Consider the following 21431-nt stretch of genomic DNA (forward strand, 5'->3'; position numbering starts at 1 on the left):
GGGGGACGGCTCCTTTAGTGAAGTGCTCGCTGCACAAGCAAGCAGACCTGAATTCAACCCCCAGCCTTCGTGTCAAAGGAGCGCTCCCCTGTAACTCCAGCACTGGAGTGTTCCAGAGACAGGCAGATCCCCAGAACTGCAGAGCCACTAGACTGCCTTGATTAGCTCCAGGTTCAGTGAGAGATGCTCTCTAAAACTAAGGTGATGCATACCTGGAATTCCAGCACTTGGGAGGCAGAGGCAGGAGGATCTCTGTGCGTCTTGAAACCCACCCTAGTCTACTCAGTAAGTTCCAAGCCAGCCAGGGCTAGTGAGACCCTGTATCACAAAAGGAGGAGGCATCAGATGTCCACTTTTGGCCTTGACAGTATGTGCACACATGGACATACACAGCCACAGGCGTGTGTGTGCACATGGACACTAAAGTAATCCTAATAATCTACAATCTTTCCTGTGTTTCTAATACACAATTCATTTAGTCTCCAAACTGTTTTCTGATTAAGTAGCTTCAGCCCTGTTAGGAAGGCTGGAGTGTGAGGCTTGCTGACATTATGCAGCTCAGTCAGTTTTAAAGCTGGTACAAGGCAGAACTGCCACCTCCCTGATTTGGCTGTCTCTTTCTCTACAGAGAGCAGCACCCCCTTCCTCACTGCGCCCTGTGTGGTACCTCTCCACACAGGATGGTTTCTCATCGAAACACAGTGAACAGCTATAGGCTGCCTGCTCCCCAATGACAGCCTGTCCCTACTCATTTTGGAAATAAAGCTTGTATCTTGTCGAAAAATAAGCACCAGATTTATGGATTAAAAATATTAAAAATAAAACCTACTGAGGATTTGGTGTTGTAAGAGCACACTGGTTATAAGACTCAATGAAAGCAATCTGTTTGTTATAATGGTGTTCAGCACTTTAGACACATAGTAAATTTTTTGAGAGGTGGAGGCAGAAGGATCAGGAGGATCAAGAGTACAAGGCTATCTGCAGCTACAATAGCAAGGTAGGGGCCATCCTGGGCTACATGAGACTGTTCCTGAAACAAGCCAACAAAACAAAACAATAAATAAACATGCTTCACTTACGCTGACAGCATTGATGTCTGAGATATGTCCCGTGAAAGACTGTCTACACATCCCATCTCGGACATCCCACAGTTTTGAAGACGCGTCACAAGCACCAGAAACAAAGGTCTTCAAGTCAGGACTCAGTGAGAGACTCATCACATCACCCGAGTGTCCTGCGAAGGTCGTAGTCTGCTGCCCCGTCTCGATGTCCCACAATGCACTGAGTAAACACAAGTACAGACACAAAATGACTACATCCCTCCCTGGTGTCTCTGCCCACTAATACAGGCTTCTTTTGAACTTACCACGTCGTGTCTCCTGAGCTGGTAATGATTTGTCCATCATCTAAGAATCGGCAGCAGGACAAGTAGCCTGCAACAAGAGCAGCACATGTCAGGCCGTGGCCCCAGTGACACAGCAGGACAAAACCTTAAACTCAGGCAACAGGGCCTGTCAGTGGGACACAGAGCTCTGCTTCAATGATTCCAATTCCTTGCTGCCTTCTGAGGTCCTCACTGTATCAGACAGTGAGCACTCAAGTGACCACATCAAGCATGGCAGCCTATTAGCAGCACAGTGTGTTTAACCCTGACATTGGGACACAACACTGTCATCTACAAAATTCATGCTTAAGAACCATACAATTGAATTTTTTTTTTCCGAGACAAGGTTTTGGTGCCTGTCCTAGATCTCACTCTGTAGCCCAGGCTGGCCTCGAACTCACAGAGATCCGCCTGGCTCTCTGCCTCCCGAGTGCTGGGATTAAAAGCATTAAATGCAGCCTGGTGACAATTGAATTTTTAAAAATTGAAATAAAATGAGTTTTTTTTTTTTTCAGTATATTTATGACAGTGTGTTGGGCTGCATTCATAGCTATCCTGGGCTCCATGTGGTCTGTAGGCTGCAGGTTGGACACATCTGAGAGAAGGTGCTCCCTAATGAGTACCTAGAACCTAGAACCCACGGCAGAATGGGCCCAGTACTGGAGCAGACCCTAAAAATACCATGAAAGCTTTATGGGAAATGTGGCATCTGCATGATTCATGTCCATCAGCATTTCAGAGTCCCCAAGTGGCAGAGAAACATTGTTCTGAGACTCTGTAGAAATGTGGTCAACAGACCGGAAGGATACGAGCGGCAGGGACCGCCTAAGTACGGAGGCCTGGGAGTGAGCACTGCCGCACAGCTACCGCGCGTCTGGTGACCTAAGGATTCCACCAGCACAGACAGTCCAATCCTGGGCCTTGTTCCAGGGCAGCAGAAAGTGCACAGGCTGTCTTTGCTTCCTTTGGTAGTTTTTTATGATTGTCTGGATTTTTTGGGTAGCAAATTTATCATGTTTACAAAACAATACAGTTATATTTGAAAGAAAGAAATCATGGGGGTAGAAGTACACCTCCACGGAGAATGCACATGCCGTGGGCTCAAGGCCCCAAAGGCGACCCCCAGCCCCAGATGAAAGGAACCAAATGACCATTATCACATGCACTCTGAGTTACTACTACTTTGAAATCACAGTAACTTCTGCTTTCCTTTGCCTCTGGCTACCCGATCACAGTCTGCCATGTGCCCTTGGTCAGCTGTCAGGCCAGGGGAGGCTGAGGACAGAGGACATTTAACCACTCACCTGTGTGCCCTGGCAGTTCTCTGCTCACCCGCACATTCCCCTCTCGAGTCTTCAGGTTGTATATGGAGCAGATGTTGTCCAAGCCTCCACAGGCAACATAGTTCCCAGATGGGGCATAGGCACAAGTCATCACCCAGGAGGACCGCAGCGGAATGGCATGCATCTACCACACAAGCAATGCACAGAGGCACGGGGACTGTTATGGGGAAAGACTTCAAGGGCAGTCAGTGCATTCCTAAACCTGTTTACGATGAGGCAAGCTTGGCTGGGAATCAGCTAAGAACAAACGGGCAGGAGCTGGGGAAAGGAGGCCATGAGACCTGAAAACGCCACAGGCACACAGGATGGACGCCCCTTCTGTGTTAGCAGGCCACCTGGATTTGAAGTGTTCGCTTTAGGAACAGTTTTAATTATGGGCCTGTGTGGTAATGTGCAGGCGCCCTCAGAACCACAGGCATCGGATCCCCTAGAGCTGGAGCCACAGGGGGTTGTGAGCCCTTGATGTAGGTTCTAGGAACCAAACTTGGCGCCTCTGGAAGAGCACCAAGAGCTTTTAACCAAGTGAGCCATCTCTGTAGCGCCATACCCCTCCCAATGTTTTAAATAAAAGCAAAGCTATTCGGATTTTGTCTTTGTTTTTTGAGAAACAATCTTAATTCCCTGTTGGCCTGGAATTACTTATGTAGACCAGAATGGACTCAAAGAGATCTGCTTGCCTCTGCCTACTGAATAAGGTGTGAAATATGAATAAAGATTTTAGCAAAATCATTGGTACAATAATGCTCCAAAGCGGAATCTCTATACCTGAACACTGAACCATAAAAGGGAGGGAGCGGGGAAGAACCAGGGCCACTCTGAATGGCTTTCCCGAGGGGCCTGCAGGAGTGCCCTGGTATTAACAGGAATACACTCCAGGACTCAGAGGCGATGCAATGGTCTAGTCAGACTTAGAAGCAGGTCAAGTGGAACAGCAGGTGTTTTGATTTACCAAGGCTAACCCCATACAGGGTGTCCACACATCCTGTGATACGACCACGCTTCCTCTTGACCTAAAATAATATCATAAAAGTGTATTTGTTTTTCTGCTTTAGAAGAATGGGTTTGAACGAGCCTAGTTTAATATCAATTAGGCTGAAAAAACTGTCAGATCACAAGTTTAGCTACTTTTAAAGTTCCAATCAGGCTGAGTGAGCGTACAGCTCCTGGACACAGCACCTGAGGAGCATGGGCAAGGTCCCAAGTCTAAGCCTTGGCACTCCAGGGGAAAGGCTTAAGTTATTGCTCATTTCTCGAAACACTGTTTCTGACTGATTAGTCAATTACTGCTAACGCATACATGGTACAAGAGGATCTGGCTTGTAAAATATGCCCCCATGTTTTCACTGCTACTCAGCAACTTGAAATCAAGGATTCTTTACACTGGGCACAGTAAGAAAAATCCAGATTTTCGTTATTAGATCTGAACAAATTCAATGTGTCTGTCTTCTAAGTCATCCAGAAAAACGAAGTCTCTGGAGTAAGCCAAGGCAAAGCTCTCCAGGAACCACCACCGACCACAGACAAAGACGTCAGTGGTACTTCATTCCAGGAACTGGAGATTTAAAAAGTTCATGTCTATACAGAAATGACAATCTTCACAAGCCAGGTGTGGTGCTGCATGTCTGTAAACTCAGCACTGAGGAGGCAGAGCGGAGGCCAGCCTCAGCTACATCATGATTTCAAGGCTAGCCTGGACTAACTAGGAGCCTGTCTCAAGAAAGAGAGAGACAGAGAGGAAGGAAGGAAGGAAGGAAGGAAGGAAGGAAGGAAGGAAGGAAGGAAGGAAGGAAGGAAGGAAGGAAGGAAGGAAGGAAGGAAGAAAAAGAAAGAAAAGAGAGAGAGAGAAAGAAAAACAGGAGGGGAGGGGAGAGACAGACAGACAGACATAGAGGAAAGGAAAGAAGGAGGGAGGGAGGGAGGGAAACTCAAACACACATTGAAATTGTTCTTATAGCTTGTTCCTAGAAATAAAAAATCTCAACATTAGAAACGAATGTGTCCTCAGAGCTGGTCTGGATCTAGAGTAAATTCATCTCAGAAGGGAGGGCTCTGAATAAGGAAGAACTGCTAGGCAGTAAACAAATACAAGATCATTTAAAAGAAAGACGAAGAAATTCTACCTTATTTGTCGTATAGCTATCCCAAATAATTAATTTTCCATCTTGGGACGCACTGACTAGTAGCCTAGAGGAGAAACACAAGAACAATTTGACACTGAGAGGAAAAATGGTTAATTAGTTATGCATTTTATCTTTGAAGGATACTTCAGAATAGTTTTTCTAATAAAACCTGTATACTAAAATAACTCTTTTTCCAACTTTTAAAAACATTGTTATATGCCAAACACTTTAAACAGAAATCAAAATATTTAGCCACTGACTGAAAGTGTCTCGGTCTATGATTCAGTTTTTCCCTTGTGACATTTTAGTTCTGATGAAGGTTTCCGTGGATATTAGCGGAGTGGCTGAGCATTGACTGATGTGAGTTCAGTGACTTAACAATAGATCCAGGCCCAATATCCATACTCCACCCAGCTGAGGCTGTCACCCCAGAGCCTGTGAGTGAAGGGTGTGCTGTGGGCACTGTGCAGGCCACAGCAGCGTTGGGGGCATCTGCCATCTTGTGAGGTAAGCCACTTGCATATGTTTGTAATAATCCAAGTAAGTAAAGATGTCAAAAATATGATATAAAAAAGTACCAGGGAGATAAAGAGAATACATTATGGCTTGTTGCATTAATAAAAGGACAATGTGTGGGCTGGGTAGTGACAGCACATGTCTTTAATCCCAGAGAAAAGTGAGGGCACAGGAGGATTGCCGTGAGTTCAAGGCCAGCCTGGTCTACAGAGCTAGTTCTAGGGCAGCCAGGGCTACACAGAGACCCTGTCTCAAAAAACAAAAACCAACAACAGAAAACGACAATGTGTGGGAAATGGACTTCGAAGTTTTTGCACTTTTAACTATGTATGTGTGTGACTGCACACACTCGAGTGCAGGGGCCATGGAGGCCTGGAGTGTCAGATCCCCTGGAGTTGGAGTTACAGGTGGTTGGATGTGGGTGCTGGGAATCGAACTGGGTCCTCCAGAAGAGGAGTACATATTCTTAACCACTAGGCTGTCTCTCCAGCCCCAGAAACTGGAATTTCCAAGAACTAAAGATGAAATGTGTCCTAGGAGGAGGGTAACGAAGAGGGAGCAGAGACAGGAAAATTCTGGGCAGTCCCGGGACCTGTGGGCTTCCTCCAGTCATGGAGCTGAGAACACAGACAGACAGGGCTTAGGCTGCAGAGAGCTCTGCTCCACCAACTTATGAATTCTTGACTATGTGGTCACTGGATTCTTTCTGTTCTGTTCTGGAATTTTGCTTTGTCACCCCGTATAAAATGTAAAAGATACAAAAACAGGTACGATTACAAAAAGCACTCAGTTTTCTTCTCTGTGAGCAAAGGTTTCCAATCTAACTGTGTTTATAGAGGGGGAGGTTCAAAGGTGGGCTGAGGGGGGACCAAGGAACACTTGGAAATCAACTGCATCCATTGTGCTGACAGAAGTAATAACCCAGGAATTAATAAGCAGAATACATGGTGTGTGTGTGTGGGGGGGGGGGGTCCTAGGTGTTATTTTATTTTTGAGAAAATTTTTAAGAAATAATCACTAACATTGCTTCAGTAATGAGATTTTGGGTTGAAAGTCTACAGTATCAAGGCAAATTTGTTTTTAATTGTTAAATCATATTGATTTACGTGTGTGCGTGTGTGTGTGTGTGTGTGTGTGTGTGTGTGTGTGTGTGTGTGTGTGTGTTAGGCAGGAGCCAGCCCTTTCCTTCTACCATGTAGGTTCTGGGGAGCAAATTCAGGTCATCAGGTGGCCAGAGCTTTTCACCCACTGGCCCGGGGCAAAATATTTTTATTTGAAATAAAAAAAAAAAAGAAAAATCTGCCTTAGCTTTACGTAAGTTGTCAAAAATATAATTTTCTCTCTTCCCTTCTAAGAGGCACATACACTATGTTAGTGTATTCAACGCCCTCACCACTTTTAGACTAAGATTATATTAAACTTGGAAACAGCAACAAAATGATTAACAAACATGAATGATCACAGAATAACAATGTGTGTGTGTGTGTGTTAGGCTGGGGAAGTAAAAGATTATTCCATTGCTGGGCCTGGTAGTGCTGACCTTTAATCCCAGCACTCGGGAGGCAGAGTCAGGCGGATCTCTGTGAGTTTAAGGCCAGCCTGGTCTAAAGAGTGAGTTTCAGGACAGCCAGGGCTACAGAGAAACCCTGCTTAGGGGTCGGGGAGTGGGGATGCATTGAATCAAAATACTTCTTTTGTATTATTCAATCTTTTGTGGAGTTAGTTGATTAAGTATAGTAACATCCACAATTATCTGTAGACGTACTTAAGTATTTGCTTATTAACTGCTATTTTAATATTAATAAACAATAAGACCGTGTTTTGGCTAGGAATGGTGTGTAAACCTTGCCAGATCTAAAGGAAACTCCATTTCCCCAAATTCCAAACGGCAGAAGGGACAAATGGCTATCTGTGGTGTCTATTCACATATCAAAGCACATGCGGGCCTCCAGCCTCCCTCAGTATCACAAGTACATGTTACATATTTCAGAGTCCATGCTGGCCCTTCTCATCTCCTCCCCCACCCTAAACGCCCTCCACCTCACAGGCTTCCCTCCCCCCAGCTACTCACTCTCCTTATATCCCTATGCTCTGCCTTCTCTGCCCCCTCCCCCAGCTCTCCTCTCTGCTCCTGCTACCATAGCCAGGTCCACTTTTCCGGCCATGCTCAGTCTACTTCCTTCTCTCTCTGCTCTGGACTCTTTCAGATGCCTCTGATGTTCCCCTTAACTGTCCCGTGGAACAGTCACGTCGTCAGTGTATACACACCTGTAATTGTAGCGCTCAGCAGCCTGAGTCAGGAGGATATTGATTTTGAGGCTAGATGGAGCTACTTAGCAATAACCTATCTCAAAAGAAACAACCCCTTCCAAAACAAAATAATTTTTACATATTAAAAACACATTATAACACTCCTCTCTAAAGACAATGCTATTACAAAGGTTTTACTAATCTGCTTAGAAGACAATAACACAAAGTAGACTTTAGTCAAAGGAATGCTCCTCAAAAAACACCCCAAAGGTAACTAGTTTGTTGACCAGGCCGGTTAGGGATGTTAAGATGCTAGGGTGTAAATGTCATTCTCCAGGACTGAGCAGCTAGCAGGCTCCATTCCCATAACAAAGGAGACAACTCTGATTTACAACCAGCCATTAGGCCATCCTCATATCAAAGAACATTCCTCTAACAGGCTGCAGGGAACAGAGGGTCACAATCAATGTTAAGTCCTGGCCTGCCATAAAGCCCCCAGTTCTAAGACAGCACAATTGTGCCGAGTGGGCAAAATGACCCTGGATAACAACTGGATATACACTGGTACCAGAACCACACAGAGAAACCCTGTATTGAGAAAACAACAACAAAAAGTATACACTGGTGTACTTAAAATAGTTCTGGCAATATGTCGAATCTTTGCTGTGTAAACTTCTCAGCGGCCTAAATGGCCAGACTTGAGGTCTCCTGTCTGTTTAAACTGTTCAAAGTATAACCTGGGCCAGGACCTGCAAGAGAGATGAGGATGACAGTGTACGTGGAATGCACAGGCCTCAGGTGCATATAAGTTAGTGAAATCTTCTATCCAAGGCCAGCTCCACTTTGGGCATTCTCCAGAGCCAGACGTGAGCTATCTTAAAGAACATTTCTCTTTAATAATCTAAATGTGCAGAGTGATTTTTCACTCGGAAGGCATATTAATTCTAGAACAAAGAAAGAAATCCTCCTCTAGTTTCCACAGGTCACAAGACAAAGATCTTTTTGAAAAGCAAACTGATTTTTCATATTAGAAACTTTAAAAGTATTTATTAACATTATGACGACTCTGTATGTTTATGCCTACTTGTGGGCCCACATGTGGCGATCCCAGGGCAGCTTGCCAGGCAAGCACCTCTATCCAAGAAGCCCTCTCGAATGCCCTAAAAACTGTCAACTTCAGCAATCAGGAGCCTCTGGGTTTGAGTGCCACACTGGAACAAACAGCTCTAAACCTCTGAAGTGTCAATGAGCAGTCAGTCATTCCGAGTGCAAGGAACATATTCACAATCGATGCCTTTTCTACCACACTGCACAAATAAGGGTTGTTCTGAATGATTTTTTTTTTTTTTTTTTTTTGGTTTTTCGAGACAGGGATTCTCTGTGTAGCTTTGCGCCTTTCCTGGAACTCACTTGGTAGCCCAGGCCAGCCTCGCACTCACAGAGATCCACTTGCCTCTGCCTCTTGAGTGCTGGGATTAAAGGTGTGTACCACCACCACTGCCTGGCGCAAACAATGATTCTTAACGAAAAGACTTCTGCAGGCAGTTTAGAAATGACAGCCACTGACCTGGAATCATAGCCCCAATGCATGGCGTAGATCTTGGCGAGGTGGCCGCGGAGCGTGCGCCTGGTTCGCATTTGTATTCGGCCCACGGAGTCCATATTAGACGTGATCTTTAGAAAGTGACAATAGCATTGCTCTTTACCTTCGATGTAATAAAAAGCAGAAACCAGTTCACAGTACCTGAAGGTGATTTAGTACAGAGCACAACAGAACCGCCGTGAGTTCAGTCCACAGAACCATGACTGACACAGGTCATCCCGTGTGCCGTTGTGTGTGAGGAGCTCAAGTACAAACACAGACTTCCAAACTAACGAAGCTCCAGCCACAGTGGGAAGGAAGGAAGGGTGGCCGGGCAAGCTGCCCTCCCTGCAAGGATAGGTTCTGAACTGCAGGAAGAGCTGTCTGGAACACATGCCAGCCTACAAACAGGGTAAAGGTAATGTATGCGCACGGTGTGTGAGGGGGAGAGAAAGAGAGAGACACATGTGGAGGAGGTCAGAGGACAACTCTGTGGAGCTTTCTCTCTCCTTCCACCTCACTCAAACTCTGGAGACTGAACTGAGGTCTTCAGGCTGGCAGGGCAGTTGCCTGGCCTGAAGCCATCTTGCCAGTCCCTATCCAACAGTTTATAAAGAACCAGAAGAGAAGTGGCTTGGGTCTCTCAACACAAAGCAATGATAAACACCGGAAACTCTTAGTACCCTGACTTGACACACTGCATATGTACCCAGCTGTCACAGTGCGCCCAAAATATGGATGTCTTAATAGGAAAAAAATACACCAGCTATAAAGGGAAACTAGAAAGAAATGGACAAAGAATTGTCTATAAGAAAGCCATGAGCTGGAGAGACGGCCCAGTGGTTAAGATCACTGACTGCTTGCCCAGAGGACCCAGGTTCAATTCCCAGCACCCATATGGCAGCTCCCAGCCACCTGTAATTCAGTTCTAGGGAATCTGACTCTTTCCTCTGGCCTCTGAGGGCACCACACACATGCACATACACACGAACACACGCACACATGCACACTGCACAGAAAAAGAGCTTAACCAGCATATACCAAAAAGACTGAGAAAGTGCTTAAGACTAGAATGAACTGGATGATTCTGCATGTCTCCACAGCACGTACTGTCCTGCAGACTTCTATTTCGGCACCTTCAGGAACAACAGTCTCGATGTCACCCAAATGGTGACACCTCATGTGAGCTGCTAACATGACCTGGGGACACTTTACCTGAACCAGCGTGGCATCGTTGCAGGCCTTCCTGGCATCCTAGAGCAAAGAAAGATGATGACATGTTAAGGAGGGGGGGGACCTCTAGATGGAACAGGCTTGTGTTTATTGAAAATAAAGCTTTACTGCATCACATCATCTTATTCTTTTTGTTTTGTTTTGTTTTGTTTTTCCGAGACAGGGTTTCTCTGTATAGCTTTGTGCCTTTCCTGGAACTTACTCTGTAGCCCAGGCTGGCCTCGAACTCACAGAGATACGCCTGCCTCTGCCTCCCAAGTGCTGGGATTAAAGGTGTACACCACCACCGCCCGGCTACATCATCTTAAACTTTGCTGAAATAAACTTTACCTAATATAAAAGGGGCCATTTTAAGGTACACAATTTAGAGGGTTTTTTTAAGTACATTCAGAATTGAACCACACCATGATCCAATTTAAGACATGCCTACCATGTCTATCTGTTCCCAAAGAAACTCCATCCACCTGGTCCCCCTTTTCTGCATGCCTCAGCTTCTCCTTCCCTCCACTCATCCTTTCTGTGTGCACTTGCCAACCAGACCTCTCTTGTAAATCAAGTCACACAGTACACAGCTTCTTCTTCCACTCGGCTTGTTTCCAAGGCTCAGCCACGACACTGTATCGAGCAGCGTGCCTCCATTTTAAGGGTGACGGTTCTAATGGGTGGCTTTTCAGCACTCTATCCGGTGGTTGAGAGTTTTCCACTTTTCAGTATTACAAAGCATAATGCTGTGTTTTCCATCTCTTTGGGAATTCTACCTGCTGTTGTTCGGAGCTGCTGCACCAGCGATGTCCAGGGCTCCAGTTCCTTAGCATCTTCAGGTCACTTCCAACTCTTACGATGGTCTGTGCTTTGAGTTACAGCCATCTTACTTGTGAAGTATCTCACTGTGGTTTGGATTTTATCGAGAGTCTTTCCATGCTGTGTGTGCGTGTGTGTGTGTGTGTGTGTGTGTGTGTGTGTGTGTGCCTATGAGTATTAATCTGTGCACGTACATCGTTGGTATACATCTGTGTTTGTGTTTGTGAGTGTGATGTGTGTGTGCCTGTGTATCTGTCTTTCCATGTCTTTGAAAGGATCTCTATTTAAAGCTTTTTGCCAGCTTTTAGGTCAGGTTGTCTTTTTATTGTCCAGATATAGTACTTCTTTACATATTCTACCCACTTGACCCTTACAAGATGTACAATTTTCAAACTTGACAGCATTTTTAAAATCTATTTTACTTATGCATATGTGTGTATGAGTTACCTGGAGAGGCCAGGAGAGAGAGTCAAATCCTTGGAACTGGATATAGGTGAGTTGTGAGTCTCCTGATGGGAGCTCTGGGAACTGGACTTGGGTCCTCTGTAAGAGCAGCAAGTGCTCTTAACCACTGAGCCATTTTTCTGGCCCCTTAATAGGGTTTTTTGATATGTAAGTTTTTAATTTGATGAGATACAATTTTCTGGGTTTTTTTCTTTTGTTGTTGTTCTTTTGATGACATATTTAACTATGGGGAGTGGATGAGGTCCTGAGCGAATGTGTACTGTTGACATGAACATGACCGTATCAAAGCCCAGTGCCTCAGACCCCTGGGAGTGGCAAAGCCTTCCAGGTCAGGTTCAGAGGCTGGTATGGCCTTTCCTCCGCTCTGCATGTGGGTGTTGACAAATGGCTGACCTTTACCTAAAACCAGTGTGTGCAAAACTATGGCCCACAGCTTCCCCTTCCCAGTGATTACATCCTGAGATGGCTCCCTGAAAGAGATCTCTGTTAGTTAACCACCTTCCCCCGGCTGGTGCCGTATACAGTGAGTCTCTGACTTTCCAGGCGGCTGGTGGTACGCTTCCAGCAGGGCACATGGCCCACGGGCGCCACCACGCCCGGCTTAAATTTTATTTGTTTTATGTAAGTGTTCTGTCTGAATGTGTCTGTATACCATGTACATGCCTGGTGCCTTCAGAGGAAAAGAGGGCACTGATCCCCTAGAACTGGAGTTACAGATAACCATAGGCTACCATGTGGTTGCTGGAAACTGAACCTAGGTCTTCCGGAAGAGCACCCAGTGCTCCTACCTTCTGAGCCCTCTCTCCAGCCTCAGAGCTAAACCTGCACAAACATTCTGCATTCAAGCAACTGTGACTGTGCCATTAATAAACACTTTAGGTGTTTAGGTCCAGTGTGCAGAGACACATCTTGGGATTTTTTTGCTTTTGGTGCTGGGATGGAACCCAGAGCTTTACACTAAATACTTTATACCAAACACTGGCTCAGCTACTAACCTACACCTTTTCTGTTAAAGGCGGCACCATCTCAGTCCCTGGGGAGCACTTTCTGTTGGCTGCTCTTCATCCCCCTCCTCCACCCCATTTTCTCACCTCCTTCTTTCTCATAACATCTCTCTACAGACTGTATTCTTGACTTTTACACCGTCTCAAACAGCGTATCATGTGATACCTTCCTGATGCTGCAACCCTTTAATACAGCTCCTCACGTTGTGCTGACCCCCCAACCATAAGATTATTTTTGTTGCTACTTTATAACTGTAATTTTGCTACTGGTATGAATCGTAATGTAAATATCTGTGTTTCTGATGGTCTTGGGCAACCCCTGTGAAAGGGCCGTTTGACCGCTTCAGGGGTCACAACCTACATGCTGAGCAGCACTGGTCTTGAGCTAGCCAATCATCTACACTGGCAAGGGCCCCCAACTACATTCCAGGTCATCAGGACTTCTCCCTTTGTTCCTCACAGACATCTGTAAATGGTTTTAGCTTGTACTTTCCTCTGTGAAAAGAGGCAGGCAGCTGCTGGGCTACTTACAACATGCTCCTTCCTCCACCAACTGCAAAGAGGCCATGGCATCTTTTCACTTCGAATTTTCCTTCTTGGATACTCCCTGGTTCCCGAAAGTTAGTGTCTGCTCCACTGCTGCCCCTTGGGCACTTACTTCTTGTGACTGTTTACAGGCCCTTCCCTGGAGCTTGCCCACAGCACTTGGCAACTCTTCTCCACCAGAAGGATCCCAAAGTCTAAGTATCTTTTGTTTGTTTTTGAGGTAGAGCAAGCTGGCCTTGAACCCCAGACTCTCCTGCCTAAGCCTGAGTCATGCACTGTGACCACAGCCTGTGCCATGACCAGCATTCTAAGTGGCTTTCAGTTGATCTGTTCCTTCTTGGCTGGGCATTTCAGTTACTTCCCAGACTGAAAGGCATCACATTTGTCTTTTAAGATTACTGTCTTGCAACAAAATACTGTTGAGATAATATTTCCTCGAGTTATAGGGTAACATCTGTGCCGTGTATCCTACCAAAAAACTATGATTCTCAGTGTGCGAAGGAGAGAATTTTTAAATGCTTTCCATTGGCATATAATAACTATGGGTTTCATTACATTCTCATCTGTGCGGACATTGTTTTTGATCATACTACCCCCATTAGCCTTGTTCTCTCACACTGACCCCTTCCTAGATGAGAACTCATCGTTACACTTGTCTCTCAGCTAGATTAGACATTCTACTTTTCATTAATTTAAAAATGTTACTGTGTGTGTGGGCACGGTCGCCGCAGCACATATGTGGAGGTCAGAGGACAGTTGTCAGGAGTCTGTCCTTTCCTGCCACCGTGTAGGTCCCAGGGATAGAACTCAGGTCATCAGGCTTGGCAGCAAGCACCTTCACCCACAGAGCCGTCTCACCGGCCCTAGGCATGCTACTCACTTTTCAGAGTCAGCCAGCATGGGCAGTGGTATGGAATGACTTGGGGGAGAGTTCTCTAGAAGCATGCTCAAAACAACTTAACCATGTCCATATTGTTTCCTTGAGACAGGGTCTTGCCTGGCCCAAGCTGGCTTCTGAGCTTGCTAAATAACAAAGGATGAGGTTACAGGTATATGACATCACAACTAGCTCAGGCCAACCCCTTCCAGCCTCATGAATGATTTAATATGTGCGGACCAATAAGCTAATGAATAGTGTTTACAGACTGCTGAAACTAAGCTAAGCAGTGATGATTTCAAGTGGAACGCGTCCTACCTGGATCTGATTCCGCAGCTGCTCAGCCTCCTGCCTCAACTGTTCCAGTTCACTCATCCTTTGTGACTGTTGTCCTCAGGAGTCTCACGTGAAGAACTAAGAGGGGGGTGAGTGCCAATTAATTTGTATTTTAATCTACATGTAAAGCGCGGATATATAACTTTTTAGTCCTTCCAAATGTAAATGAAACAACCAACATTAATGGAACTTAAAATTGCTTAATAAACAAACAGAGATCATCCACAAAGGGGCTGTATGCAGGAGGAGGACATGGACGTTGTCAATACCAACATGGAGTCATTTGTGCCAAACCTTCCATGAAGGAGGTGCTTGTCCACACACATGCATACCTATGAAGGAATATTCAGAAATAAACTCTCTATGAAGGAGAGCCTAGATACATACATGCCCACAAAGGAATATTCAGAATTTCTGCAGTATCCCACATAAGCGATTCCCGTGGAGCCAGCTCCCCCAAGAGCCCACACCAGCTCCAGACACAGCGAGTGAGCCACTGCCTTGGTTTCCAGCTTAGGTAAACAGTCGTCCTTTCCTTCCTCCTTTCTCCTCTATTCTAATCCCAGCATCCTCAGGTGCATCCATGGTACTCCAGATACCTACCCCTTTGCTGTTCTAGAAAACCCGTGTTATGGAGAGTGCTGGGTCCAAAAGAAACCCAGGACAAATGTCTACTGTGGTGCCTGTCAGCATGCCAAAGCACTGCCGGCCTCCAGGCTCACTGAGACCCAGCGGCTCGTCTCACCCACTCCTACCCAAACGTCACCAGTCACGGGCTTCCCTTCCGCCAGCTTCTCACTCCGATATAACCTTGCCATCTGACGTGTGCTGCCCTGGTCCTTCGGCCCTCTCCCTTTTCCTTTCTCTCTGCCTCCTCTCTCACTCCCTCACCCCTCTCTCTCATGGCCCAGCTCAGCCTGCGGGCCATGTGCAGTGTACCACTCCTCTCCCTGCCCTGGACTCTTCCAGACGCCTCTGGCTGTACTCTCCTCATATCTACAATAAAAACCTTCTTCTCAACCATACCTTGGAGCAGTCACGTCCCCACTTTATACATCTGGTGCTGCAAAAACCCACTATATACAGAGTTGGTCTTTCTATCACCTATTTAATTTTTAGTTTAATTTAATTTTTTATTTTTTGGTTTTTTCGAGACAGGGTTTCTCTGTGTAGTTTTGGTGCCTGTCCTGGATCTTGTTCTGTAGACCAGGCTGGCCTCGAACTCACAGAGATCCTCCTGGCTCTGCCTCCTGAGTGCTGGGATTAAAGGTGTGTGCCACCACCCAGCTCTATCACTTATTTTAGGCCAACAATGATTGAAAGATGAGGGAGAGATCTTGAGATGGGGTATTTAAGACCAAACCATAGGAACTGATGATAGACAGGTCTAGCGAGAGGCTGGCTTGTGACTTCATTCTGTCTTTTGTTTGTCTTTGAGACAGGGTCTCACTATGTAGATCAGGTTGGCCTCGAACTCTGAGATCCACCTGACTTTGCCTGGTCCCAAGTTCTGAGATTAAGGCACACACCATGGCCAGCCTGAAGCTGGTTTGAACGGATCCTTCTGCTTTCACCCTCCACGTGCCAGAATAACAGGTATGATGGTTTGGATGAAAATGGCCTCAAAGGCTCATATATCCAAATGCTTGGTCCCCAGTTGGTGGACCTGTTTAGGAAGGACTAGGAGGTGTGGCCTAGTTGGAGTAGGTGTAGCTTTGTTGGAGGAAGTGTGTCACTAGTGGTGGACTTTGAGGTTTCAAAAGCCCATGCCAGGCTCAGTCTCTCTTCTCTGCCTCCAATTAATGGATCAGAATGTGAGCTCTTGGTTACTGCTCCAGCACCATGCCTGCCTGCCTGCTGCCCTACTTCCTACCAGGATGGTCATAGACTCATCCTCTGAAACAAGCAAGTCCTCAAATAAAGGCTTTCTTTTGTAAGTTGCCTTGGTCATGGTGTCTCTTCACAGCAGTAGAAAACTAACTAAGACAAGAGGTGTGGGCCACCACACCCAACTGGGATAGCTTTACATGCAACTCAAACTTAGTATTTCAAAGCTGATCTCCACACACCCCAATTCTCCTGTATTTCAGACAATGGTAATTCTATTGCTGTAACTATTTGAGTTCAGAAACAAAAACCTGGGAATCATTCATTTCCATTTCCCTCAGACCTTCCCATCTATTCCATTAGCGATCCTGTCATCTGTCCCATGAGCTGATGGAGTCTGCCTGCCTCTGGTGCTATTAATTTGGTCAAGCCACCATCCTCTCACCTGACCTCTTCTCTTCTGCCCTTGACTTTTCCCCACTCATGTCGACAGCAGGCTCTCAAAGCTGAATTCTCTCTCTGTGTATGCATGTGTTCATACATACATGTGAGCACACACACACAAGAGCTCACGTGAAAACCACAGGACAACCTGGGTGTCTTAGGGTTACTACTGCAGTGATAAAACACCATGACCAAAGCAATTTGCTGAGAGGGAGGGTTAATTTGGCTTACACTTCCACATCGCTTTTCATCATTGAAGGAAGTCAAACGGCAGAAACCTGGAGGCAGGAGCTGATGCAGAGGCCAAGGAGGGGTGTTGTTTACTGGCTTGTCCCTCATGGCTTACTCAGCCTGCTTTCTTATAGAACCCAAGACCACCAGCCCAGGGATGGCTCCACCCACAATGGGCTGGACCCTCCCCCATTGATCACTGATCAAGAAAATGCCCTACAGGCTTGCCTACAGCCTGATCTTATGGAGGTGCTTTCTCAATTAAGATTCCCTCCTCTCAGATAACTTTAGCTTGTGTCAAATTGACATAAAACTATGCAGCACACTGCAGTATCATTTCCTAGGCCCTGTCCGCCTTCTTTTGAGATAGAGTCTCTCCTACTAGCCTGGAGCTCACGAAGCAGGCTAGACTGGCAGGCCTATCAGTACCAGAGATCTGCATGCCTCTGCCTCCCCATTGCTGGATGATAATCTTTTTGTACACTGTGAAGATGAGTCTCTGCTGAACGACCAACAGCTAGGCAGAAGAGGATAGGCAGGACTTTTGGGAAGGGACAGAACTCTGAGAAGAAGAGAGGTGGGATTTGCTAGCCAGACAGAGGAACTGGGATGTGCTACTGCACTGAGGAGAGGCAACGAGACACATGGCAGAATGTAGATTAGTACAATCAGGTTAGTTTAAGTTTTAAGAGCTATTTGGGAACAAGACTAAGCTCAGGCCAAGCTTTCATAATTAATAAGTCTCTGTGTCATTATTTGGGAGCTGGTGGTCCAAAAAGTTCAATTACATTCCAGCATTGGGATTACAAGTTCACTACCAAGCTCGGTTGTTTTTTTTTTTTTTTTTTTGTCTTTTTTTTTTTTTTTTTTTTTTTTTTAATGTGGAAATGTGGATTCTGGAGATGAACTCAGGTCTCCATGCTTGCAAGGCAAGCAGTTTACCAGTGGGATCTTCTCCCCAGCCCCTAATGCCGAGCGCTTGACCTTGACCTGCAGAGGCCAGGCAGCAGCGGTCAGTCTTTCTCTCTCATATTCACACACTCCCTACACGCCCCGACCCCTCTCCTTCCCCCAGCTCTTGCTGCTCCCTGAGGACACTCAGGGAGCTCTAGCCTTGGTGCTTTCCGACTTCGGTTTTCTCTCTCTGGAATGCTCCTGCCCCTGATATTTTCAGTGCAGGTTCCCCTGGCCTGCTCAGCTGTCACCCCTGCACACACCCGCACATACCACTTTCACTATCAAGACCTTGCCTTATTTCCAACACTACTTAGTATGTATTTGCTTATTTGTGGTCTGATTCCGCCCAACAAAATGTACTGACTCGAGGCAGGGCCTTTCTTCACTTCATTCTTTACCATAGACTCAGCTCCTAAGACACTTTGGTCTCCAGTAAATAAACTAATTTGAAATAGCTTAAGAAATAAAGAAAATTTACTCTTAAGAGTTAGAGAAGCCACAGTGGCAAAAGGCAAGAATTATTACTATGTCAGGAGAAGAGCTGTACCTTACAACACCCCACGCCCTATCTACGTCTTACGGTGCTTGTTTATCATATTTTTTAATCTTCTCTACTTCCTATATATTAGGAATGAGATCTGGAGGCTACAGTATATTCAGGTTCAATATCCATATTTGGCAAGAATCCTTGTTGGTGATGCTGAGTAAGTCAGAATGATTTACTACATTCACGAAGAGGAGCCAGATGTTAGCAATGTAATCTATCAAATAAGTCCCCACTTTCAACCAACAACTAATCTTTTCTATTTACTAACTGGATCCTACTATCAGTGGCTAACCATGCCCAAGTCTCTCCCCTGGGGAGAGAGAGAGAGGAGAGGGAGAGAGGGGGAAGGAGGGAGGGGGGAAGGAGGGGGAGAGGGGGAGAGAAAGAGGAAGGGAGAGGGAAGGAGGGAAAGGGAGAGAGGGAGAAAGAGGAAGAGGGAGGGAGGGGAAAAAGAGTGAGAGAGCACAAAAGTCCATACAAGTGCTACAGCCTTCACTCAAGTGATCCCAGGCACATCTTGAACTCTCCTGACCTTGGCATTGTTTACATGAAGCTGATTTTGCAGGCATGCAGAATCCAAGAATTATGGCTGCCACAGGACGGTAAGGCAAAGCCTGGTGGCCATGCAGCATGCTGTGGGTCAGTCCCATCGTGTAGCCCCTAGCAGGGTGATGTGTGATGGAGATGAGGGAGTGAGGCTGATGCTGCCATGGAGACACAGGAAGGTAAAGATCTGGGCAATGTGCTACAGACAGCAGGCAAAGCCAGCATGGTGTGGGAGCCACATGGGCTGCCACCAGCACAGCTGCAGAAAGCCCTCCGCAGCCACGGTGGGAGCAAACCAGGGGAGCACTGAGATGACATACAGGGAGCACTGAGATTTCATGTCAGCCCCACTGGGATTTGGTCTTGCTCTGGGCTGATGCTCCTTACTATCCTCCTCCTCCTCTTCCCCCTCCTCCTCCAACCCTTCTTCCTCCCTTTTGGAATAAGAATGTCCACCCTGTACCTCACCCACAGGCTGAGTTTGCTTGGGTCTTGGACTGGAACAGTTAAGACTTTGGGGGATGTTTTGCACTGTGAGATACATGTGAGTCTCTGGGGATGGGGTACAGGGCTATGGTATGAGATACATGTGAGTCACTAGGGATGGGGTAGAGGGCTATGGTATGTGAGATACATGTGAGTCTCTGGGGATGGGGTACAGGGCTATGGTAGGGTCCGTTTGTTAAAAACCTTCATCCCAGATGCTGCCATGGAGAGGGAAGACGGTTAAAGAGTCTGCAGTCCATGGGGCACGTCCTTTTTTGCCTTTTGCCTGATGCCTGAGGAGCTGAGTGTTCTGCTCTGCTACAGGGCCGCCATCACAAACATCTTGTTTTTCTGCAGTTCCTCATGAACTGCAGAAACCAGAATCCAAAGTAAAGCCTTTCTCAAGACGACGACTCTTCACCTGACCACTTCACCAGCAGTCACGGTTCAGAGCTCCCTTTAGAACTTCTAATGAGGGGAACTGAGCAGGACCCCAGTTCATCCTGAGAAATCAGAGGTCTCAGCCTCCCTCATCTGGCCAACGCCAGCTGAACTTCAGCAGGAGGAATGGAGGACAGGAGTTACAAGAGGCCATCTGGGGTTTCCTGAGCTGTGAACCCAGACAGCCAGGACTACGGCACACTCACTGTGGGTGACACCAAAGCTGACCTTCCACACCTCATCTCTCTGCTGTTAAAAAAGAAAAACCGCTTTTACACCCCTCCCCCTCCCCCTTCCTGTCCCAGGGATGGAATCCAGGGCCTTCATGACAGGTGAGCACCTGATCCTTTAGCCACATCACAATCCAAGCCCTTTAACTTTCTACTTCAAAAAAAAAAAAAAAGACTTTACATTAAGAAGAATATATCACTCACACACGTTAATGTTAATTTTTTTTTTTTTTTTTGGTTTTTCGAGACAGGGTTTCTCTGTGTAGCTTTGCGCCTTTCCTGGAACTCGCTTTGGAGACCAGGCTGGCCTCGAACTCACAGAGATCCGCCTGGCTCTGCCTCCTGAGTGCTGGGATTAAAGGCGTGCGCCACCACCGCCCGGCCAATGTTAATCTTCTTATTCAACAATCACTGCATTCCGGGCTGCTTCTATAAAGAATCTAGCATGCACGCCTGGACTGTGAGGCGTGCCTGACAATCCCAGAGGCTCACCAGGGTAAAATGAGGAAATTATGGATTTGAGCCCATCATGGTAGTACATGCCTAGAAATTCCAAGAAGTACTTGGGAGGTGGAGGGAGGAAGATTATACATTTCAAAGTCATCCTCAGCTATACAGTGAGCCCAAGCCAGCCTGGGCTACATGAGAGGAGGAAGCGGGGAAAGAGGGAGAGAGAGATAAGGGAGAGGAGGAGAGGGAGGGTGAGTGAAGACAGCCTTAAGAACTTTTATTTTCACTTTTTAGTATCATGTCTATGAGTGTTTTCCTGCATTTATGTTTATGTACCACATGCATGCCTGAATACACCTGGATACACCCATGGAACTGGAGGTACAGATGGTTGTGAGTCACCATGTAGATGCTGGGAACTGAACCTGAGTCCTCTGTAAGGGCAGCAAGTGCTTTTAACCTCTGAGCCATCTCTCCAGTCCCACATCCAGAATTTTAAAAGCAACTCCTTAAATCCAATCACTGATGAACAGGGACATGTGCACAGATGGGCCAATCGGGGAACACCAGACACCAATATCCAAATGAAACACTTACTTCAAAAATTGGGGAAATGCAAACTGAAGGAAAGTTTCACACTTCTAACCTGAGTCAGGAGCTGGTAAAGCTGCATGCAAACCTTAACTCAGATTCTGGCGGGCCAGCTCTTAGGCACCTCGGCAGTAGCTAGCATGGCATGGCATGGGTGTCTTTCAACCTGATAACCCGTTTCCATTTCTGCATGCAGAAGCCCCAGATGCAGACACTCTAGTGCC

The 21431-nt window shown here is 46.4% G+C and overlaps 1 protein-coding gene across 6 annotated transcripts in view; it reads right to left on the minus strand.

Annotated features, from left to right (window-relative positions):
- Positions 1-21431, minus strand: part of Gnb4 (G protein subunit beta 4) — a 234267-nt gene that overhangs the window by 15954 nt on the left and 196882 nt on the right. For 5 of the 6 annotated variants that reach the window (XM_052730258.1, XM_052730257.1, XM_052730260.1 and 2 more), the window contains 7 exons: positions 14440-14535; positions 10411-10449; positions 9181-9287; positions 4848-4911; positions 2689-2851; positions 1367-1433; positions 1080-1281 (listed from right to left, as the gene is read on the minus strand). In XM_052730258.1, coding sequence (XP_052586218.1) covers positions 1080-1281; positions 1367-1433; positions 2689-2851; positions 4848-4911; positions 9181-9287; positions 10411-10449; positions 14440-14496 — 699 coding nt within the window. In that variant the 5' untranslated portion in view covers positions 14497-14535. The remainder of the gene's footprint in view (positions 1-1079; positions 1282-1366; positions 1434-2688; positions 2852-4847; positions 4912-9180; positions 9288-10410; positions 10450-14439; positions 14536-21431) is intronic. The other variant, XM_052730263.1, reaches the window with a different exon arrangement.

The sequence above is a fragment of the Peromyscus californicus genome, unplaced genomic scaffold (assembly GCF_007827085.1).
Source record: "Peromyscus californicus insignis strain IS unplaced genomic scaffold, ASM782708v3 Scaffold_9__1_contigs__length_137607984, whole genome shotgun sequence".
NCBI lineage: Eukaryota > Metazoa > Chordata > Mammalia > Rodentia > Cricetidae > Peromyscus > Peromyscus californicus.